This window comes from Chanos chanos, chromosome 2, assembly GCF_902362185.1.
Source record: "Chanos chanos chromosome 2, fChaCha1.1, whole genome shotgun sequence".
NCBI lineage: Eukaryota > Metazoa > Chordata > Actinopteri > Gonorynchiformes > Chanidae > Chanos > Chanos chanos.
The window spans coordinates 55,955,657-55,980,853 of NC_044496.1; the positions used below are offsets into that span (position 1 = coordinate 55,955,657).

General features: G+C 42.6%; 1 protein-coding gene across 1 annotated transcript; it reads right to left on the reverse strand.

The window, feature by feature from the left end:
• Positions 1–229: 229 nt before the first annotated feature.
• On the reverse strand, positions 230–24,598 carry arap3 (ArfGAP with RhoGAP domain, ankyrin repeat and PH domain 3). The gene is made up of 34 exons (XM_030765769.1): positions 24,571–24,598; positions 16,895–17,927; positions 16,536–16,579; positions 16,248–16,330; positions 16,062–16,144; positions 15,604–15,837; positions 15,139–15,208; positions 14,765–14,885; positions 14,196–14,380; positions 13,740–13,846; positions 13,273–13,472; positions 12,582–12,667; positions 11,955–12,137; positions 10,694–10,838; positions 10,187–10,291; positions 9,666–9,819; positions 9,440–9,542; positions 8,860–9,058; positions 8,447–8,510; positions 8,012–8,175; positions 7,325–7,537; positions 6,998–7,103; positions 6,680–6,827; positions 6,411–6,479; positions 6,215–6,289; positions 5,889–6,006; positions 5,487–5,615; positions 5,110–5,246; positions 4,868–4,950; positions 4,714–4,749; positions 4,514–4,577; positions 3,614–3,757; positions 3,172–3,210; positions 230–2,218 (listed from the first exon to the last, which is right to left on the reverse strand). The coding sequence occupies exons 2-34, from the start codon at positions 17,845–17,847 to the stop codon at positions 1,766–1,768; spliced, it is 5,097 nt and encodes a 1,698-aa protein (XP_030621629.1). The 5' UTR covers positions 17,848–17,927; positions 24,571–24,598; the 3' UTR covers positions 230–1,765.
• Positions 24,599–25,197: the final 599 nt, after the last annotated feature.

Genomic DNA, 25,197 nt, shown 5'->3' on the forward strand with positions numbered 1-25,197 from the left:
GAGTTCACTTTTTTTTTTTTTGCTATAAAATGCATGCAAGGCGCAAAAGGATAAAACGATGAATGATAAAACTGCTCTTAAAAACAGAAAGTGAATAATTACATACAAAGAGACCTGTTACAAATGTACTTATATATTTAAAACATATTCTCACTTGATATCACATGATAACTCACTGTTTGTTTGTTTTGTCTTTTTTGCAAGGCATCAGGAGGACGTGAAATAAAGAATACTGAAGGAATACACATTATGTACATTACAGTATACCACTGAACCCAACTCAACACCATGAGGAAAACATCAAGTACAGTGTAGGCTACAGAAAGCAGTAGACATTACACAGTCCTGCTTCATTTACACAGTCTAACATCACAAAATGTACAGGGCACAAAGGTGCCAAAACTGAAATGCTTGCATTTATAACTGATTTCACTCTGTTAACAAGGCTTACATTAACATAGAATGATTCCAGTAACTCAGGGCTAAACAAAGACAGTGTAACAGACAAACAAGCTGAGAGGCTCGTGTTTGTAGCTAATAAGTTCTGTGTTACTTGCGTTGGCTTTCATTAGTTGGTTTAGGATGAGGAGTGGCACAACTTGTGAAATGAAGGAACGGAATACAACTTGTTCACGTCAAGTATCTGCTGCATCTACACTGCCCTCTACTGTTCAAAAGTCAAGCCTGCAGAAATTCCTGAGTGTTCACCCATCTCTTTTATTCACAGTGTATCTAAAAGGTGTGTAACTTTTCAGAGTCCAGTATATATTCTATAAATAAGTTAAGTTAAATACAAGAGACTGTGTACACGCAACAATTTCAGGCCAAGACTTCAGACGAGCGAATTTTTTTTTTGACTGGGTATTTGATGCCTATTGATGTCAGCAGTGAGTCTTTGCAGTCCTACGTGTGTCTTGGTTGACTTGAAAACAAAGCACCGTGAAATGATCGGATCTCAGCAGATAATGTGAAGAGCAAAATGGTCTTGACGTGCATAACAGGACATCTTTCCCAGCTTACAGAAATCTGAACAGTGTTATCATCTAACCAGGGTTTCCCAATGCTGCTCTCACGTCTTAATTAAAGCCTGATTTTGATCAAGAAATCAAGGGTGTAACTAGTGAGTCTGTGGCCAGAGAGGTTGAGTGATATGATTTTTAGCCATTCAGGTCTGGATTTAGGGAAACTCTGATCTAAGTTTTACTTGATGAATATTGTGGACAGAAGTCTGACGCACTGTGGACTGAAGTCTTACAGTTTGGAAACAAATCTTAAAAAAGGATAAAAAAAAAAAAAATTAAAAAAAAGATGCACTCCCAATAAGAAGAACCAGAATCAAAAACTACAGTCTGACAGAACTGAACTCCCAGTCATACAGATCCAAAGGAGCAGAAACAGTGGTTTGATTCAAAGCAGAGGAGTGTTGTGTGTGTGGTTTTGGACGTGAACTAAATATAGCCCAGTACTGCACATATTCTAAACATTCAGAATGGGTAGCCTGGGGTCAGGTGGCAAGTGTTAGGTATAGTGACAGCTTTGGCACAGTACTGGCACTGTATTCTCCTAAGTGTGGGTTACCCCACCTGTACAACATTGGTTAAAGTCATTCCAGTTTTGGTATGTAACAGTGAAGCGGCGACTCTGTCGTGTAACAGCTGAATAACAACTGTGTGACAGTCCACAGGCCGGACACATGCTGCGTGGATTAGTCTGAGAATGCCCCAGCCTCCCACAGGGCTGGCCAAGAGTCCAGCCGTCGGTATCATTACGAGGAACCGCTGTCTCGTTCGCTGGGATTCTCGATACTCTGCTCTCCCTCTGACTCCGGCTTCTTGGTGAATACTGAGGAGAGCTCCTGCAACAGCAGCTCCTGCGACGGGTTACAGGTTCTCCTCTGCCTGGACCAGCTGAGGAACTGCTGGGAGTTTTGGGGCTCCTCCTGAACCAGGGTATCCAGGGAGGCGGCGGGAGGGAGAACCCCCTCTTCTCCGACGGAGTGGACGGGGTTGGGCCCAATCATGCGATCCAGCGAAGCTGTCTTCCTGGGGCCCAGGCTCACCGTTCGCCCGGGCACCTCCTGCGTCTCCGCGTGAGCGCTGGACAGGAAGCTTGTCTCCAGGGACTTGAGCACCTGCAGGCCAAAGTCACCGACCTCCTCGTAGAGCGGCTCGGGGCTCTCCGGTCTCTCCTCAAACGAATCCTGCTGCATCTTCATGGGCTGAGTGCACAGGAGAGAGACAGGAAAAGGAGTAGTGTGTGTGAACATACCTATGTTTAGATGTCTCATGAGCTTTTACTTCAATAATAATAATAAAGCTGGCACCAGAAAGTAAACAACTGCATAATTCACACTGCATTTTTTTCATAACAGAATTATAGCTGATCTTGCCTAATTTTCAGAACAGGTTTCTATCTGAGAGATCAACAGCCGTTACAGGGACAAAGGAGATGTTTGGGCTGTGGGACATTCACCCTTAAACGACATTCAAAACAAGAGACTTCCTTCTCTGAGTTTAATCCATTGTTTTAGTATCGCTTTGACAACCTCAAGATAATTAGTGAATACGCTGAGGACAAAAGAAAAATGACAACCACTGATTTGCTTGAAAACGCTTTAGGGCTGGGATACACCCATAGCCACACCATCTTCCCCAAACACAACACAGCACAGCTAACCCTCCCCACCCACCCACCCCCTCACCCCCCAACCTTCCCTCAAGCCAATGCTTCCACAACAATACTGTGGAACAGTTTTTCCTCTCCTCTGCATCCTGTTGTCTACACATCAAACACTCAAGTTAACATCCTGATGGTGTCAAATCAGGAAACAGAGACTTCCCAACAGAAACGACAGGGGCGAAGGAAAGCGGAGGAAATTCCTTAATAAGTGAGAAGCAATTTTGTGTAATCCTCGATAAAAATATCACACACACACACACACACACACACACACATTTATAAACAGCTCGACCTCACCTCACGACAGAAGTTCTGCAGAATGAAATTAAACCAAACAATAATAAGCCCCGACAATAATAAGCCCCGCTATGGATAATAGATTGGATGAAGAAATGACTTTATAGTGATGAGGAGATAATCTAACATTGCTCAATAAATGAGATGAAAATATATCTGAACCACTCAGAAAGTAAACGTGTGTAAAATACTTACAAAGAACATTGAGAGGGTCCTTCGTGCATGTAGTTTTCGCTGGAAAAACACAACATCGAGCCAAGTTATAAGCCACAGAATTACAGCGGAAGCAGTGTTAAATACAGCAAGCCACTAGAGGTCGCCAAAACAACGGATAGCTGAGACAGTGTAAAAACAAACGTTTCCTCTTTAAGCTTTTTTTGTTGTGACAATGCAGCAAATAAAGCATTTGGATTCAAGTTTTTAAAACTTCAGAAAGACATTAAGCTAAAAAAAAAAAAAAAGCACAAAAACTAGGTCATAGTGCATAAATGCTTATTGTCGTTCTGAAGACTCGAGAAAAGAGTGTGTCACAGGTTTAACATTAAGATTATGACAGAGGAGTAATCTGAAAAGAATATTTCTGATTGCAGCTCAACCAGACATGTCAGAGCGGCACCAGAAGCAACAGCGTGCATACCAGAGTCTGATTGGCAGAGAGCATGGTGGAGTTGGTGTTACTCTCCTCTCCTCTAATGGGCACAAGTGGCATGGTGCCAAACCTCTGTTTGGAGATGTCAGAGGAAGAGTGCCGTCGAAGCACTGGGGGACGCAAATCATCGTTCTGAGGAAGCGACCGACACAAACAGTGGCATACGAGACAATACAATTACAAAACAAGAAATGTTTGCCAAACATGAAGCAAACTGCAATAGCAATGATCAACAAACAGAAAATGCATGCATGGTTACAGAATCCTAAAAGGATACATAACAGAACCCTAAAGGATACATTATAGAATCCTGAAGGATACATCATAGAATCCTAAAGAATGTGTCAGAGAATCCCAAAGGATGTATTAGAAAATCCTTAGAATGTGTCAGAATCCTAAAGGATGTATTAGAGAATTCTAAAGGATACATTATAGAATCCTAAAAGATGTATTAGAGAATTCTAAAGGATACATTATAGAATCCTAAAAGATGTATTAGAGAATTCTAAAGGATGTATCAGAGAATCCTTAGGATGTATAAGAGAATCCTAAAGGATGTATTAGAGAATTCTAAAGGATACATTTTGGAATCCTAAAGGATGTATCAGTGCATTGGAGAATCCTGTAGGATACATTATAGAAGCCTAAAGAATGTATTAGAGAATCCAACAGGGTAGATCACAGAATCCTAAAAGGTGATTAGAGAATCCAAAAGGATACATTACAGAACCCTAAATGACACAAACCCAGAGCCAAAAAGCACATATAAGCTGTGCAATGTGTTAGTATTAAGTATTGTTAAAGAGCTGCATGAGGCTCATTCTGTAAGGCTGTTACTGGGACCACAGGTGAGAGCGTCTGAGCAGAGCTTGTGAATGTTTTTGGCACCTGTGCTTTTAGTAGGTTGGTCATCCAGTCCCATAGTTCTGTCTCACTGGAACAACTGAGGTACCTTAGAGGACCATTACAAACTTTCATTACTATGGTTAATGACATCATATCAAACAATTCATAATACTCCTCTTCCTGTATAATAACATCAGAGCTGATAACAGGTCAGGTTGACCTAAATTATCTGCAGAACTTACATCTGTTGTTTATCTAACATCACAGTGAAACCCCATCTGAAAAAAAAGTCACATGTCAATCGTTAACGTAACTAAAAAACGATATCACATTCATATAAACCAGTTCCCTACCACTGCGAGTTGGAAGTTCAGTGTTTTACCGTGCACTGCTTACTTTGTGGGAGCTTTCAGCTTTTTCCTTATTCCAATATAAATCTTCATGGTTTTCAGTTGCCATTCCTTTTCCGGTTTTGTGCACTGTAACGGTGAGGAGACATACTGAAATAAGTTTCAAAACAGCAAAAAAAAAAAAAAAAAAAGAAAAAATATCAAGATAAATAGGTCCTAAGTCCTCTAATTGGTGCGTTCGTGTTGGTATGTGAACAAACAGAAACGTCTGGCAAGAAGCAGAGGCACCTTCTTGTCCTTCATTAGAAGCAATTTGTGTTCTCGGATCTGGAATGTCCGCTCCTGAAATTTGTTTCCCTGAAGAAGTTTGGGAGGCTCCTCTCGGCACTTCAAAACGCCACACTTCACAATCTCACTCTTGTACGCTGTACTCAAGGCAACCGAAAAAAAAAAAAAAAAAAAAACCCACACAGAAATGCAAGAGGCACAAGAGTACTGGTGTTACATGCTGCTCACAGAGTCAGGTTATATGCTTATATGGGTTAATGGGGACAAGACATCCGGGGACATTTGAATTTACATAGCATAATACAGAGGTTTTGAATATTCTGATATATTTAAAGGCAATCCAGGAGCAGCCTTATTCACAGACATAAGGGGTTCACCTGTAAAAATGTCGATAGCTTCTCCTCTGGGCACCTTCTTAACGACCAGGTAAGCAGAGCTAGGGTCAGCCATTTTGCACCACTGCAGGGCTTGTTCTAGAACCTTCTCTTTGGGGTGAAGAGGTCGTTCTGGGAATAAAGACATCAAAAAAAAAAAAACGTCATCACGGACAAAGCATTTGAGCAAAGCACCTCACTGTTGCATCAAGGAAAAATCCTCAGACCCTGAGAGCGAACGTCCTTAGGAAAAACCTCATGTATGGGGTTTCTTTTTTTTTTTTTTTTTTTTTTTTCGGCATGCTTCCTTTTTTCAGTTCAGATAGGACTGAAATTCAGGATGTTGTGCGAGGCGGCTAAATGGAACTGCGTCTGCTGGTGGTTAACGACTAGTTGTGAATTTACCAAGTTCTCCATCTTCTATGGCCTCAAAGGTCATCCACACATCCTTTTCTCCAGCAGGTACATTTCTCATGTACAGCACCTGGTTCGTCAACTCCTCAGCGCACATAGTGGGAGATACCTATAGGAAGGAAGGCCAAACAATCACTTACTGAGTAACTGTGTACCTTCAGGTAAATGGACAATGTATGCCACCCTGTGGTGAAAATGTGCAACAGCACCTCTAGTTCTCTTATTTCTGAGAATATGAGTCAGTTTGGGGTTTTTTTTCTTTCTTTTTTTGTGGAGGGGGGCTGGGCCGTATCATTGGAAAAAAAATCCATCCTTACTTTGAGTGTTATGCAGCAGTCTGGTATCTTGTGCTCCAGATACACCTCAATGATCAAGTCTCCTGCCTGGGAGAGCTGTTTATAAAACAGGAGGAAATAACAGTCATTAGCCTAGCTCTGTGGATATTACTGATATTACCTCCAGATGTTCCAGTTGTCTCACAAGGACCGGCAAACGAGCGGTAAAAAGCCTCACCTGAGTGTCCTTCCACGTGGTGATGAGACTAATTTCAAGTTCGATCTGAGTTTGATGCTCTTCATCAATCTGAACATGTGCAGAAGAGACAAAGGATGTTGGTTGCACGACAGAAACTCCTTAAATTATGCATGACCTCAGAACGAGCCTCACAATCAAGTTTTTTTTTTTCCCCTCTACGGCCTGCCCTTCTTCCTCTCTTAGTGGTAGCCTCTTTCTCAGTGACTCATGGGGAAACTCAGTGGCGTTATTGTCTTGTGTCTACTCACATCAAAAACATACAAGTAGTTGTCGATGAGGTCCTCGATGATTTTAACTTCATGCTCCCCTTTGCCATCTGTTTGGAACAGACTAGGGGCAAAGAGCAGAGACAGGTTCTTGGTGCACATCTGGTTAAGGTCAGCACATTTCTGCACCCTAAGACCCAGAGAGAGAAAATGAGAGAGAGAGAGAGAGAGAGAGAGAGAGAGAGAGAGAGAGGAGAACACAAAGTGAGTGTATATGGAGATACACGTATGAAAGTTATTCAACCGAATGAAAGTTATTCAACCGCACTGTGAATGATAAAACAACTGGGACGTACTGACCTGTAAAGGTGACCGATGAGGGCAGCTAAGGTCGTCCTGTTGACGCGGGGCAAACCACGAATCAGCTCCTTATATCTGTCCAAACGTTGCATCTTATTGGATATCTCTACAGAGAGGGAAGAGCATATCAATGGTACCAGCAAATGACAGGATTAAACAAACGAAACATAAATAAACAAACCAGCGAACATAAAATAAACCCTGTTTCTAAAAATACAGTGTAGACCAAAGCTACACTTCCTCATCAAAAAATGCTGAAAAAATATTAACGTGACATTTCTTCAGCTTGTAACTTAAGACAGAGCAGTGATTCTGGGAGACACTAACTGGCAGCCTCCTTCCAGAAAGGGTGCAGGTCCGCCATGAATATGGGATCATCGATCTCGCGGAAGAACCTCTTCAGTACGTCCGTCACATCCTCGATGAAGTTGTCACCGATACGCAGTTTCACATTCCGGGCGTCCTTACGGAACTCCTCCATCAGCAGTTTAATTCTAGACTTCGCTCCGTTTTTCCGGTATATTCCCTCATGTCCTAATCCTGAGTCATTGAGCATAACCACAGGTAAGCTCAGTTCTACTTCAGACGAATGCGGATAAGAATTTATTCAATCCATAGTAGGAGTGTACTACAGTCCTTCACACATTAGAATAGCAAAGGACAAACTATCAGAAAGCACAAGCCATAACATACTATGCATAGGGTTTGGAATAGCACCATGTTATAGCACCCTGTATCTCTCAGGGCCAGTTACATTTACACGTATTCATTTAGCAGATGGTCTTATCCAAAGCAACCAAGCCTATAGTCATTAGGCAGCTGTCTGTGACCTAAGTGCTCTCACAAGATCCAGTGTTAGCTCAGACAGAAGTGAAAGTATAGTCGAAGGAAGTAAGACAGTGACCTACAGAGAGATACCAGTAAAAACAGTGCTAATGGGTCAAGACTACAAAGAGCAGGTCACTCTGTAGTGAACTGGGGCCTTGGTGGCACTCCAGTTCACTGTCTGCTCACCATACTGAGTGATGAAGGCGATACAGCTGTCTACAATGATGGGGATATCATTCCTGCTGAGCTGCTGGTCTCTCAGAGTGTTTCCTCGTCCTCCGGCTGCTTTCTGGATGTCTGCGTACCACAGAGAGAAATCCGTCCTGCCCATTCCTTGCAGGTGCAGCGTCCTGGGAGACCACACAAGCGTGTTACTGTTAATGAAAGGCCTTTACACGGAAGCCTCTACTGCTGCTCACCACGGGTCGCAAACACGGATGTTTTCCCAAGTGAAAAATGACCTCAAATCGGTGAGGTCTTCAAAGGGGAGATGGATAATGTAATTCTGGGTATGTGAATGTTACGAAAAAAAAAGAAAAAAAACACCATATGGATTCTGTAGAACTCGAGGAAATGTCGTTGTCACAACCGAACCGTATCAATCGGTCTCTGTCCACTAACCTTCCCTTCTCGACCAGAACCAGAGTATCCTTCTTTTCATGACCGTCCATCTCCGAAACAATACCTTCAAAAAACAAACACATACACACAAGCAAAGTATCATGTTCCCGTTACACCAAACAAATAAAGTAAGAGGTTAAACAAGGAGGAGTGAGGAGTAACAGGGTTAATTATCACATAATAACAAGAATATCACAGCTAGTTTGCGATGAAAGTCCTGAAGTGGTTGAATCACTGTGCTTTGTGTGCTTACTGTATGTCTGATATCAACAGCACAGTGAACCGCGAGTGGTCATATCATATAATACCTTACAATATCTTTATAGAGACTTTTTGACAAAGACAATGATGACCGCTTTAAAGCTTTCCTAGAAACGGCACTGTTTTAACAGCATCCTTTCAACGAAACTCACTGAGCTCCTGCAAGCGTTTGAGGTTGATGATGTCCTCCGCTGCGCCGTCGTTTCCAGGACAGATGAACAGGTTGGACTTCTGCAGGACAAAATAACCCTCTTTCCACTGCTGGGGGTCCAGCATCGCCTTATAACGCAGCATGCCCACCCGCTCAAACTCCCGCGTCAACAAACAGTGGCAACTCAGAGGAGTGGTGGCCTGAGAGAGAGAGAGAGAGAGAGAGGGAGAGAGAGAGATAGATAGAGAGAGAGAGAGAGACAGAGAGAGAAAGGACGTCCTGAGCTATTTGAAATGACTGGACGTTGTCCAGATACTCGTTCATGTCTCATTCATGTTGTATTCTTTTGTACCAAGGTTACTAAAATTCTGGTTGTAATTAGTGTATTTAGGCGCGACCAAAAATCACACAAGTGCCTTTCTGAGTGTTCACCAAAACTGCCAGTTATCTTGTTAATTAAGAAAGAAAGGCCACAAGAAATGAGAAAGAAGCAAGGAGAATCAGGACAAGATCAAGTCATCAGAGAGCTTCAAAACTATTTGACCCAGATCCGGTGCCCGTGTGGGTGTACTCAGCTTTACCTTTCCTATTGCTCGAGCCCAACAGTGCAAAGCATCTGGGGTCTCCAGGCCGAACTGAACAAGCTTCTCAGACGATAAGTACAGTTCAAACGTGTACCGAAACCTGAATCAATAAAGGAACAAATTAAAAAAACAAACAAACAAAACAACAACAACATTTCGTCTTCATGTTCTACATCTGCAGTCATGCACGGTCAAATTTCATAGATGAAAGGGAATGGCAAACCTGTCTATGAAGCCGTTGTTGCTGCTTGAGTCTGGTCTACTGACTCCCAAACACATAATATCTTTCACATCAATCTTCAGACTGGGCTCATGGCATCTGTCAGACTCGTAGAAGAGAAGAGACTTCTCCACTGAACACCAGTACTTCTGAAAATCTGAAAACAGAAAGTCCAGCATGTAACCTTGGCTTTGAGGAGGGGGGGGGGGGGGGGGGGGGGGGGGCGCTTGTTCAGATTAATTTCAGTCCGATTATTGTTTTGGGGTCACAATGTCCAAGGCACATATTAAACTTCAGACAAGAAAAAAAGTAGACTCCAGAGATGATCCTCAAAATGAAAGTGCACTGAAATGAAAAACCTATTCATGCTATCATTTAACACAATCACCAGCGGATAACAAGATATCACATGCAGTGTGTTTTTTTTGGAGAAGTGTGTCTTTGCACGAAGGTCCAAACACACTGCTTTGTCCTGAAGAGGGACATTCTCCAGGGGCTTTGTTTGGAATACAATAACGGCTTACCTTCTCTGGTCCTGCGAGACAATGTGCCTTTGTTTGAGGAGCATGACTTGTAGAGGTACCCAGAGTACAGCACTGGCTGCATGATTTCATCATACACTCCAGGATCTGTCACAAAAAACCCCAAAAAAAACAGCAACAGACCACAATGACAGATCAGGGAAACTGTTACAGTTTTGTTCAAATGAAAACTAACTCAGAGGTTTGCTCCTTTAAAACGATGTTTCACACTCCTACTAAAAACAGTATCAGACACAGGCTACACATAGCCTCCAACATCTAACAGTTCAGCTCTCAAACAGGACAGAAGAGGATTAGGGTAAAATAATTTAGAATACCTTTTGGGTATCCTTTATCACGTGCAGTATCGAAAGCTATAGTCAATTAGTCAATAGCTGAATGCTGTTGATCAGTGCTGGCTGGCTACAGTAATACTTTGTCATTCTGTGTTGTGAAGTGGATGCTAAATGAGACAGAGAAGAGGTCGTGAGGGCGTCGTGTCAGTCGTACCCGAGGTGACCTGTGCGTGTGAGTAATGCAGGGACAAATGCTTCTCGTGTCCATTAGTGTCAGTGAGACGGGCGGCCTCAGCCTCCGCGAAAATCTGAGTGACCGTCTTCAGCAGGTTCTGCTCGGTCACCGCCGTGCACAGCGCCTGCGGAATAACACACACACACAGACACACACGCAGACACACACACACACACACACACACACACACACACACACACACACACACACGCAGACACACAGGCACACACACACACACACACACACACACACACACACAGACACACACAGACACGCACAGACACGCACAGACACACACACGCAGACACACAGACACACAGACACACACACACGCAGACACGCACAGACACGCACACGCAGACACACACGCGCAGACACATGCAGACACACAGACACACACACACAAACACACACACACACAGACACACACAGACACACACGCAGACACACACACAGACACACACACAGACACACACACACATGCAGACACACAGACACACACAGACACACACACACACACAAACAGACACACACACACACAGACACACACACACACACACACACAAACAGACACACACACACACACACACACACACACACAAATACACGTCAAATATAGCACTAAAAGCACATTCAGCCACAGGACATTTAGGGCCCATTTCTAAATAACTCTATTCACTCTGTGCCTTTCTAATCAGCTGTCTCCATTATTGCCCATTCAGAGCACATCCATCCTCTTACATTCTCAAGGTGGAACAGTCTGACTGGGCGCCTGGAAACGTCAGTGACGGTTTTGCTAAAAGTCCAAGAGAAGAATAAAGCGCCAGCATGCCTGTGCCCACTGGCATAATGTTGGCACGGCTCTGTCTATTTTAAGCAGGCGAAGGTTCTCAGTATCCTCTTCAAAACTGGCATACAGAGAGACATCTGATATTATATATGATAATGTATATAACGCATTAAACCCTTACGTTAATGAAAGGATGCATCTTACAGATTTTTCGAATACAATTTTCAAATAAACACTGTAAATTCACCAGTTAAATTAACTCAAGGAGTGTTTATACTGTCCTGGTCTGTGCCGAATCTGTGCAACATAAACACTCACAGGGTGTACTTAACACTGGTGTTTTGCAGCATACTGCAAAAGAGAAAAAAAATGTAGTACTTGTGTGCTCTCAGAACATTTTCTGAGGTGTTAACAAGTTTTGGTTTTTTTTTTTTGTTGTTTTAATGGCACCTTCAGTAGATCCTCCTGTGTGCTGAACCCGGGGTGAGGACTGCGGTAACGGCCTTCGCGATATTTTTGCGTGATAAACTCCCTCCGCTGCTCCGGGGTTGCGTCACAATCCAGCTCCTCCGACGCGGTAAGCCTGGCGGCCCAGAACTCATTGGCTCTGTCATTCCCCAGCATAATGAACAGCTACAACACACACACACACACATGAGAGCAACGTCTTCTCAGACAACACCCCCATAACGTACACCACACAATACTCTACAATGTATAGCAATACTATGCCATGTCGGCTGTGTAATGTCTGTAACGTATATTTTGTAATACTATGAGATGTGTGGTGTTGAATATTCTGTAATGAATACTTTCCTTTTTTTTTTTTTATCAAAACATTGAGTATCTGGTATGTGAAACATTTTGCTGCTTTCTTCAAAAAGCAAAATAGGCAACCCACAAAACTTACGGATCAAACCAAATCATAAAACATACTGAAAAAAAAAAAGTACTTAAAAGGTCCTGACCTCCTCCTCCTCCCCTCAAAAAACAAAAAAAAAACAAAAAAAAAAACGGAAAGGGACACGCTTGTTGAAATGAATTGTGCCTGGAGAGTCTTGTGAGTGAGTCACCCACCTGAACAATCTCATTGCTCCACACACTGGTGTCTAGTTTCAAACTCTGCACTTTGGAAATCATTGTGCCCAGACCTCTGTGTTGGCCTGCAGACAAAAACAACAAAAGACACAGAAAAAAAAAAATCGCTCTCCATCTTTTTCACAGAGTTCTTTTTTTTTTTCCCTCCAGTGGCTCACTGAGATGGCGCCTCCAAACAATGTTTTATCTGCGGTGCCTTGCATAGAGATAATGTGATAAAAGCCTTCCAAAAAAAAACAAAACAACAACAACAACAACAAAAATAGCTACATCATACTATTGCAGTACAATTGCACATACTGGCAGTAAAAAAAAAAAGTTTTGAAACGGTCTAAGTGGAGTGACCACAAAGGAAGAAGCATCCTCTTTACCGACATACATGTGTGAAGTTGCAAAACACTTGCACATCACAGGAGGGGAAATAATGACGAAACAGAGGTGTTTCACAAAAATTGACAAGCATTTCTTGATGTGCACTACCAAATTCACTATTAAAACTGACTGACAAGACGCCTGGCCTTGAGAGGAATCCTATCACACACACATATACACTCAAACACACACACACACATACAGACACTCACAAACAGACACATGCACGAACACACACACAGACACACGCACAAATGCACACAGACACACGCACACATACAGACACACACACACACACCTGCACAGTTCTTGCAGATGACTACACACAGGTTGATTGAGGCCCAGTCAGGATTAATGGCTTTGCAATCGGCACATATCTTGTTAGACCTGTTGGACCAGATCTTTTCAGCCACCTCGTAATCAGAGAGCGTCTCTGCTATCGACTCCTGCAGGGCCTCCATCCAGTCTCTCTTCTCCCGCTCTGACTCAGCCGTGAAGCTTGTGGGGTTGACAATAAACACCAAACTTACTTCATTTCGCATGTTCATTTATGGATGAGTACAACATAAACATTTAGTTTTTTTGGATTCTACTGTACCACTGCAATACTGATAAATTACTGCATCACCAGTGCAGTGCAAAAAGGAATAAACAAAATACCTTTGTTCTTATTAGTATGATAAATTCTACACACACACACACGTTCTATGAAGGTGAGCCTTTTTACAGTAGTAGAGAAGGAGACACGCGGTAGAAAACGCTTACTTGAAAGTTTTGTAAGGAGTTATAAGGTCAAAACTTTTGTTCTTGTTGTCGCGGATAGTGGCTCCCCTCGACTCTATTAAAGTGATTGCGATACCATTCTTAAAGCACTGCAGGAGGAGACACAACAAACACAGACAGTTCAAGACAGTTCAAAACTGGGCTTCATAGGTTACTTCAGAAGTAGCAGTAGCAGGAACATGTGGAAAATTCTGATAAGGCAACTATGTTTAATACGCGATCACATGTTTATAGCACATGCGTGTATGTGCTATACACTCATTAAATCCGTGATGGATAAAGACGCCACAAATTAGTTATTAACATTAATGTGGAGGAGGGAGATGGTAGAACCAGAAGAAATCTGTGGGGGTTATTCTGACCTTTACAGAGTCAGTGTGCTTTATAGCCGTGCTGTGTGTGTGTGTGTGTGTGTGTGTGTAGTGAATGCCTAATCACCTGCTCATTCTTATACAGCCAAACCTGGTCGGTGTAAATGGCAGCATAGACCTTAGACTTGGTCCCTTTCAGCTCCAGGAAGCCACTCTTTTGGCAGTGGCTACCGGGGCCGTAGCGTGGGCGGCCGAAAACCAGCTGTTCCTTGACTCGTTCCTGAAGGGTGCTGCACCATTTGCTCCTCTGGACTGCAGGGGAAAACAAAAAGAAAAGAGTATAAATTGCTCACCGCTGAGCGAGTGAGAAATCTGGCCAGCCTTGAGAAAGAATACACAAAAACAAGCCTGTGAGTAACACCAGGGTAAATGTCATTAAAAAAAAGAATGTGTGTTTAGTGCTTTCTTTTTTTTTTTTTTAATACGGAACCTTTTCAATGTGTTGTCTGTGGAAGATACATTTTCAGTTTTGAGGATTTTGTTAAATAACATTCTATTCAACATCTCAATATTCCAAACGATTTAGTGAGGTAGAGACTTTCTGTTTAAATCCACTTCAACTGACTATGAGGGCAGCTTTGGGGAAAAACCCCCCCCCAAAAAAACGTGTCAGCTCCGAGAATGTAATGTTTTTACCTTCATTGTCAGCTCGGAAGACAAAAGTCCTGTGGCTTGTAACAACTTCAAATTTATTGTCCTTGGCAGCACGAGCCATCTGAATGGCAGCTAACGGAATCACACCTTTCGGATAAGAATCCTGGAAGAGAGGCCATTTGTGTAAAGCAGTGATAGTGGACGCTCTAACTTTTCCATGCTCAACACTGTGATGCAGAAGGATTTTAATTAAACATGTCTTAAAAGAGCTATTCTGCATCCATCTCAATCCTGACTGGATGACCTCCTTCAGTGTCTGTGTCTGTACCTGATTAACAGCTGTGTTTTGGTTTTCCATTTTTTTCCCATTATTATTATTATTATTATTATTTAGAAGTTTCAATATATTATTATACCTTCTCACTGCCATAGTACATGAGATTTTTGCCATCGAACTTCACATAGCGTTTCTGGAACACATAATTTCTAAAAAAAAAAAAAAAAAAAAAGACATTCTGGTTATTCCATGGGCAGTGTATAAAGAAAAAACCCAGCACATTTATCAGTTAAGCTGTTGACTGACACATTATGAACTTCTGTATCTCTACACATGACCTTTTAACAAGAAACTGACACATTCAAACATCAGCAACTTGAGGCCACAATCAGCACATTAAAGAGGAGAGGAGGAAAGGGAAGGGAAAAGCATCTAGTGTGGAAAACAGGAAATCGAAGGGTTTTTATTAAATTTTTTTTTATTTTTTCTGAGACACAGAGAGGAGCCGAGCACACACCGGAGAGAAAGGAGGCAGAGACAGTCCCTCAGAGGAGAAGAGGAGGTGCAGAGACAGGAGGAGAACAGTATCCCCATCAGGTCATACCCTTGCGGAGAGAGCTTGTCCAGCCAGCCACACAGGATCGGCGCCACCGTTTCCGACAGCGAGGTGAAGCTGGCGTAGGGTGAGATGATCTGGTCTTCGTCCTGCTCGCAGGGGTACAGGCTGTCGTGTGGCAAGGACAAAGAACGGGGAGAGGACTCCCCAACCGTACAGTATCCCTGGGAATCCCCCTGGATGGCCTGGGACAGCCGCTGCAGCCAGGTCTGGTTCTGAAGCCTGGAACGGAAGAGTCAGAAGTAAAGCCAAACCGCGGAATACCAAAAGGAGCCCATCGGTGTGTGTGTAACTTGCCAATCTGTAAGGTCAGGGTCAAACAGGACCAGGAAATGGCAGCCAAGCAGGGGAAAAGCAATCCAAAACAATTAGCTAATTTTGTAAAAGTGCTTGTGTTTACGTTTAAAAATCAGATTTGTGTACGTTCTTGGTGATAACACACTTACCCGTGGCTATCTCTACGCTTATCCTCTTTCTTTTCATCTCTTTTCAGAGCTCCAGTTCCTTCTTCACTTTTGGGTCTCTCGACCTTAGAGTAAGAAAGAAAAAAAAAGAGACTATTATAAGATCTCCTCCCACAAAGTAACACAAAGTTCATTTCATTTAAGGAGTTACTTTTCTCATAGTCTCACCTCAAAGTGCTGATACTGCCTCTTGCTTTGGAAGACTGTTTCACAGTATGGATTGATCATTTCATCTTGGTCTTCAGAGGAGACTATATTACAAGAAGTAAACAGAGTTTCAGTGCTACATTATTTGGCTAATATAAGTTATATGTTACTAAGTTATTATTATTAACGTTCTGTAGAGCAAACCATCAATGTTCCCTAAAACCTGCACAAATAGATTCCATCGAATGTATTTGTTTTAATCATCATATGCTTTCTTTTAACATAATTGAGCCAATATGATAAACTTACCCAACATTCTCTTGGGTGGTTCAGGTGAACTGTTATTTAAAGTGCTGTAGAGACAATAATCACAAAATATGCTGTTGGAGCCAAACATCTTTTCCAATAGATTTGAATATACGTTGCACTGTTTATGTTTCCCTACAATGTTTCATATTTTATCACGAGAACCATGATATGCACAAGAACGATGAATATTTCCGCTGAACAGACTGCAGAATTAAAAAAAACTTTAGTGGGCATTCGAGGTGTTCGTGATGGGGAAATGGAGAAAATTCCACTTGGGAGAACTTCCAACATGCTGCAGCTGCCACTACCTCTACTGGTATTACAACTGTCTTAATATCATGTGTTTAAAGAAGGACTACCTATTGTTGTGAGAGGACGTGTTAAACTCTTGGCGTGGAGGTGGGGCAGGTATCATCCGAGCCCAGTGAGACGGAGGAGAACCGCCGCAGTAAATTTCGTTAGAGACCATCTCTAAGCTGGTGCATGGAGAACCAGTCTTGGAGGTGAATGGAGAACACTGATAGCTAAAGGGAAAGTCCAGGTTGGAGGACAAAGGTGGAGTGCTTAGCAAGTCCTGGTCAGGTGCTCCTCTAAATGTGGAAGGTGGTGCCCCACGATTTAGTCTTGGGGGCACCGGGGGTAACGGGCCGCTGGGGTCTAAGGTCGAGGAGGAGTTGCTCAACCTCCGCTGGCTTAAGCTCTCTGATTGGTCCACTGAGGCATCTACTGAAGAGTCAAGCATCAGTTCTCCCGAAGAGTCGTCCATACTTGTCTGACTGAGGGAATCCTGTGAGGGTTTCTTGCAGATCTGAACATCTTGCACTGGGGAGGCAGGCTGGAGCTCCGTTCTTTGTTTGTTGAAGACCGTTCTGGGTTTTGGCACTGGCTTTACCACAGCATTGCTTCGCGTTTGCAAGTTCGGAGGCTTTACAAGGGCAGAGGAGTCTGGGAACTGGGAGCTGTCGGGGACGGCTTCAAAAGAGAGGTCAGCATTACCAGGCGCAGAGGGAGATCGCGGCTCCTCTGATGTCGCTTTGTGAACGGCCACCTCTGACTGACACTGGTCCAAATGGGGTTCCTTCGATGGACGCTGGCAGACCTGCTGGATGTTCTCCACCAGTTTGAGGATACGTTTCCTGTGCCCAGTGGCGTTCACGCCCAGCCTGTTGAGCGCCGCGTTATCGATGTGGCAGAAGTCCCCGGCCAAGAGAAAGCCCGCCTGTCTGAAGCGGTCGAGATACCGCTCAAGGTGGATAGACGCCAACAAGTCCTCCGCATCTGTGCCAGCATCGAATGTTGCCATTATGTACATGGGCTATAGAATTAGCCCATATGCAAAGCAGTCAGTGCAACAGTAGACAAGAGGAGAGGATGAGGGTGTTGGCTCTTCATCTAAAAAGATAAATAAAAAAGGGAATTCCATTCTTACTCTTTTACATTTACATTCAGCCATTTAGCAGATGCTTTTCCCCCAAGCAACTTCCAAAAGTGGCAGCATACAAACCAAGCACATAACATAAGACATCATCTGCTTGAGCAAGAACGCTGTCAAAATTGTGACCTGAAATTGAGTTTCATGTAATATGCTAACAACACACTTTCAGCATTTTTCATCAAAGTATTCAAAATCTGATCATTTAATCATTAGCCTACGGAACATCTAACATTTTTAGACCGTAAACAATTGAATTGTTGATCTCTTCCTCTAATTGCACATGTTGAAAACAGATCCTTATGGACAGAATGCAACATTTCCAGGGGTGGTGATAACCTCCCTGTAGCCTCTTAGAATCACTGGTTTAAAACATAGAGTGATGTCACAGCCCACACAAAAGTCACACCTTTGTTCCTTTTAAAGAATGAACACAGGAATATATGACAGAAACACAGATCAAATCAATATGAGGTCAAAGACCTTGCCTCTAGGAAAGAGGAAAGAGTGGTAATTTCAATAAACTGCGACATCTCAGTTTCTAAGAATTTACGAGTTCCTACTTTACAGCATTAGAATACAAGGACATGCTTTTGAGATTGAATGCAATTACAACCACAGATGAGGGAGAGACAGAGAACTTTGTTAACTACTACTTCAAAGCCACCAAAAAAAACAAACACCTTTCTATCCTGTTCATGAATCATTAACCACATTTGAGCTATTTGGAATAAAGGGCTCCTATAAGAGCCAGGGTGAGACCAGGCTCCTAGCTGGGAGGCGTGACTCTGGAAGACCCCTATGCGGACACTTCCTGTAAACGTTCAGAGTTTGTTCAGAACTAGGAGACATATTTTCCTGACTTGTGTGTCCCGAAGGGTAACCATGCTTGAGAACACAGCGTTGAAGAGAATCTCAAAGGCAGCCTGCCAACTCCTAACCAGGGGAGGAGCACTGAACTGCTACAACATTCCATTACAGCAAAGAGGAGGTGGTGTCTCCACATGGTAGACCATCTTTCTTTCATCAAAGGGTGGAGACCTTATATGCCCCCCACTCTCCATGTGTCACACCAGCAGACAACGGTTTTGTGATACAGTTTTTGCTGTGCATCCAAATGGAAGCTTCCTGAATCACAAGCTTAGGAGAAACATTCTGTATCGCACGTCACATGATGTTACAGACTAGACAGTTATAACTGACAAAAGACCTCCAAACATCAGCAGTTCTAAACACTTTTCATTCATTCATTCATTCTCCAATCTTCTGTCTCAGTTTCAACACTCACAACAGAGACTAAACTTATCTCCTCTAAAACGGTGGCCACAAATACCAAGAATTGAAAAAACTACCGAATTAGCAAAAAAAAAAAAAAGACAGGAAAAGTGGATGACTTCATTACATGTCTTTCTCTGAAACAACCAAAAAAAAAAAAAAAAAAAAAAAGAGTAGGAAAGAAAAAAAAAATCCCAGCGAGGGTGAGTTGGAAGGCAGACGTTGAGAGACTGTCAAAAAGTGTTATGAGTCACGTCCCTCTTTTCCTATGTCTTTGTGGTGGAGGCTAACCTCTGGCTCCTGCACACTGATACACCGGATTCTGCAGTGAGAGAGAAGGCAGGAAGCCCGTGAGAGAAGCTGATAAAGTGTGACCTGAGGATAGTCATGGGAGAGAAAAAAAAAACCCAGTCAGGGTGTTGTCTTTTCTTTCTGCTGTGACCAGCACTGGACACAACTAACCCTGCAGCAATCCTGTGAGAGCTAAATCTAAACCACTTATCTGATGTCACAAGTCATGAGGGAGCGGCCTTAATTGTCCTTAACAAAAAGGAAAAGAGTGACCGTAACACCATATTCACACGAAGGAAACAAGCTTGCAGCGAAACTGTGAAACACCTACAATCCCTGAAAGAGAGGAATCTCTTTCCTCTTTTCTAATTTTACAAGGCACCTAGAACACACGTGTAGTCTTCATTGTTCATTTCACAATATTGTACAACTTCAATTATTAAGTATTTAACAGTTTAACTACAAAAAAAAAAAAGGTGGCTTGGGGTCCTGAGAATGTCTAACCACATTCAGTGTCTTGTGACTCCCATCCCCTGACCGAACAATAGGAATCAATCGCCCACTGCAACTCAACTCAACTCAACTCTTGTCAAAGGCTAACTGTCTACACGGGAAGCAAAGATAAAACCCAAGAGTGACTGTCTATACCCTTGCATAGAACAAGTGAAGCTCCAGGCACAGAGGGAAATGGAACTGAGGCTTAATGAGACACGCCACCCTCATAATGGGGAACGTATGACAATGACAATGACCCAAAAAACCCACAACTTCTCCTCCGGCCACTCAGTGAGGGTGAGCAGTTACCTAACTAACAGGGGCTCACCAGACAGAACGGAAAACCAAAAACCCTTTTGGTGGAAGAACCTTTTGGGGGAGGGGGAGGGGGTGGGTGTTTCACACCATTGTTTTCAGCCCATGTTTTTTCATCTCTTTTTTTTTTGTAACGTCCAATTAATCGTCCAATTAACTGTAACCCTTGTCGTGTCAGAACCCTTTCACCAATCCAGGAGGGTGAGGACTAAGGCAAGAATCTTTCAGTACAAGTGAAATAAGTCCCCCCCCCCCGTTCACCTGCTGGTTTGTGTTTTTGTTTGTTTTGTTTTGGGTTTTTTTGTGTGTATTAACAAGCATCTCCATAGTAACACACCGCTTGATATGAGATGATGCGTAGCATACTATATCTGGTTGATCCTCCCTGTAACCCTCCAGCTGAGTTCTTTGTAACAACCAACACAGCTGCTTGCAACTCCAAGATTTAGACTCACAGCCGCAACAGTGGAATACAGTATAATTAAGCCCCGCACCACCTACACGCCACCAAGTACACCCAAAACAGGATAAACACATTGTACGCACGAAAAAACACACATTCAGCACGAGGGCTTGTTTTCAATGTACATGAATGGACAACATTAAGAAAACATGTTTGTTTACTTCCAACTTTCCACGTTGCTGAATTAGCTTCCTGCTAATGGTTTGGCTAGCACTGGGCCTTGAGAAGCTCTTGGGCAGGACTTTCGATCAAGGCAGTAGAGAATATTTCTGAAACCAGCTTGGATCTCGCTGGTTTGATGACTGCATTCTCTTCCCCCTCTGGGCTCAGAGGAAGGTGGGAGGTTGATACATCTGGAGATAAAGACTTTGAGAAAGTAGAAGACATTCTTGGACTCGCTGAATGCAAGTTGAGGGCATGGAGACAGTAGAGTTAATGGCTGAGACTAAGGAATGGTCACAGAAACAACCCCTCCAAAAGGCACAAATCTTTCAACCAGAAGGCTTGTCACCACGCCCTCACTGATTTCACCGGGGAGCTGACACATTCAACAAAATGGCCATAATCTCAAACAACATTCGATAATTATCTTTGGGAGTCGGGGGGTGTTGAGGGGGGAGGGGGGGGGGGGCACAGGAGGGGTCATTGGTTTACACACCCCTCACCCCCCCCCACACACCCAGATTTATCTTGATGTCCTATCTGGGTTTTGTCAGAGCTACTGAAAACACAGGATACAGCTGTCTCTCAAACTTGGCAGAGCAAAAACAAACCCACCCCCTCCCTCCCTCCCTCTCCTCTTCTGTTCCAGAGGATGGCTCATCGGGCTCCCTGGTGCACAGATAAATCAGAGACAATCATCATCCTCTGACAGGGAAAAGAAAGGCAGATCACCCTTAATTTGGGGCTGGATTGGGGAACACAAGTCAGCAGATGCAGTGCTAATCTTATCCAGACACGATCAAAGATTTATGTGCTATTTATAACGCTTGTAACATATCTCTCAAACCTGACAGTTTTTAAATTCTAGCAACTACTGTCATAACTATTATTGTGCGCAGGTTCAACTGTTATCTAGCTTCAATTACTTGGAGTTTGGTCACTGCAGTGTGACGTAGAACTATGTTATGTTGCAGGAATGCTGCAGTGCTGAAGATCTTAACACAAAGCACGTCAAACCTTAAAACAGATTCATATCTATTACATTTTGAAACAAAAACTGTGTCGAAGAACTAGTTTTCTGAGGGCCATCTTCCACAAATCATTTGTCTCTATTTTATTTGGTGCTTAGACTTCAAAGCACCTAAAGATATGGCAACAGGAGGAACAAGCAGGTTTCTGCTGTGTTTGGCTCAACCGTTCCTGTCCCAATTTTCTCCAATGTACCACTTCCTGGTGACCTCACTTTCTTGTCCACTGATTGTGCTTGATCACTTAAAGGAAACCGATTAAGTTTCTGGAAGGCATTCACACGATGTCTGTTTTGTTCCGTCATGTAAGAATTCTAGTATCTTTACCGGAAGACAAGGATCCAGGATCCATGGTACAGGACCCACCCATTCCAATACGTTTTTTTCACCAAGGGTTGCAACCCAGGCTGCACAGTGAAGGAAGGACACAGTCGCAAAGGAATCTGTGGCACTTCAATAACACTATGTGCAGTACTACAATAATGCAGGCCATACAAAAATATGTCAGACAATGACACAGACCATGACAAATCCGTCAAATACATCAGGTGCCAAGGCACAGAATTAACCGACAGTTATGCACACTCATGTGCGCGTCCAGTGACTCGTTCAAGCTGAGCATGAACATTGCACTTGTTACTTATTTTTCCCTGTGTGAAATACACAGAGGAGATTCAAAATAAGGTTAAAGCAATGTTCTCCACAACTATCCTTTAACGTCTTCCAAATGTGCATCCTACTCAAACTTCCCTAGTCTTCCTCAGTGAACAATTAGTGGAAGCTGTCGAGTCAAAAGCAATTTGTGAAGGAATCAAGGAGGCATCTGGGATGCAGGGTGCTGGGGGTGTATATAAATAACAGTGAGGCACTATTGTATGACACAATATGTCATTGTTCTGGGGCTGGCCAAGGCCGAGCTGCTGAGATGACAGAACACACTTGTGTGTTAGAAATTCCGGCCCCTTGCTCAGACGCGTTTTCTGCACTCTGATCCCTGAAGTGAACTGAAAACACTCTGTTTGGGAGAAACCCACAGTTTCACTTTGAGAAGTCAATGTTTCAGTTAAGATTCACAGCTGAGATAGCCTCATCTATATCGCCAAGTCCCAAAAGACATCAATTTATCATTTGAACAATCACATATTGAGAAAAAGTCATTTTGAAGTAAGTTAATATGTTTTGTACAGAAGTTTTAAAAAAAGATATTGAGAAAATGTGCCAAAGCCACTATAATGATGTTGATTCTTTGTAATCTTATATCTGAAATACTGCTGGACTTTTATTATTATAAAGATACTGAATTAAAAGATTATATCACAGAATCGTTTCACAACATTTCCATATGAGCTGCAGGTCCGTGTGAATCATATTGAATGGACATATATTGGGTAATAGAGTGAATGTATATTTTTGTGTTTGTTTAGGTCACAATTCTATTCTCTTGTGCAGCCCCGATGCAACCATAAATCCTAAAGAGTCTAAACCTCTTTTCATGCCAAAAATAAATAAATAAATAAATAAATAAATAAATAAATAAATATGCGAGAGCCAATTGTTGACTGGATGAGGAGATATCCCCCAGTCTTCAACAACTGCACAGTACACCGCTGAGATGCAGGTCAGATTATGTAACTACAGATTATCACAAGCAACATACCAATGTACCATGTCAACTGTGCCCGCGTTGTGTTCTGGCAATTATTCAACCAGGTCACTAAACGCAAGATCAGCAACACGGGCCACTCTGCAGATTCCACTGACGCTTTTCAGTATGTTGGGCGGCAGGCATTGTCAAAACTGAGTCAAAATTACATTGTGACAGTCACTCTTATAAATTGCTGCAGCAGTGGGTCTGTTCGCTGGAAATGTTCCCGTAATCCTCTTGTGTACCAGCCACATGGCATTCAAAAGTACTGTCAGACTCTTAAAAACCTAAAACCAACGCAACGGAAGAACCTTACAGTGCAACAAAACACACGATTTTAAAACGAATGCTGATTTAACCTGTAACGATTAGCATACGATTCAGAAGTGCAACAGTAATTCTGATTTTATGAGGGGTTTTTTTTGTTTGTTTGTTTTCACTCAACTGTAAATTTTTCATTGCCAGTATATTATTATTGTTGTTGTTCAACCAGCTCTGACAAGTAGGCTACTACATGGAAACCCTCTCTAATTTTTCATGTACCTTCAAGACTTCTTGTGGTTGACACATTTTATCACAGCAGTCTTGAGAGAGAGAGCAGTTACCCTTTACTCTCCTTAAAACTCTTCGACATTTGAAAGACGAATGCTAATACGACAGTGGGTAAAACAGACGCCTTTTAATATACAACCGCCTCAGCAGATTAAAGCGAGATGAGGAAGATCACAGGTTCCCTGGTAGTCCGCTGCACGGCCAGCACAGAAAGTCTCATTATAGCGATGCTTAATTACATGTAATGTCTCTCTTAAGAAAATAGTACTTATCATGACCAGATATTTTGAAGTAGCCTTTTCGCTGTTTTCGTCAAAGCTTGACTGACATGTCTGGCAGAATCCTGAATCGTAACTACACTTAAATTGTATCGTTACCTTAACATTTGGCGCTTCACATTTCTCTGTAGTTAACTTGTTTGAAAGAATGAATAAATCCTTTGCTCTTATGATGGATGAATTTCGCCCAGAATCGTCCCTATGTCACAGGAAACTGCAGAAAGAGTGTAATTGCACCGCTTGCTGTAACTCCGAAAACTGTGGTCTGAGATCTGAGGGGAAGGGCGTTAGTTATCCTCTGCCGACGTTTTACTCAGTCGTCACGCTGAGTCGCGTTCGGCCGTGGGACACCACTTGTGGCAAGTAATCTTATTAGCTGTCGCCCAGCGTGTACTCCATCAAGCCAGGTCAAGCTAAAAATTTAGGTAATGTCTAAATTGTTTATGATACCACTGTTTTGTACAAGTGTTCAAGTAAACAAAGTGTTTGCAAAACTCAAACCTGAACTTATGAGAAGCAAATCATCAGACATATTGTCTACAAAACATTTAAGCTGTAAACACCTGCAGCTTGAATTTGAAAAGTGTAGTTATTGTAAGAAAAAGCTATAATTCAGTCTTGATGTCTTATAATTTTTGATAGTGTATGGGGATGTCTTAAGAGCATGTATTACATAAGTTAAAACTTACTTGGAAACGTTAAATTAAATCATCACATAAATACTCG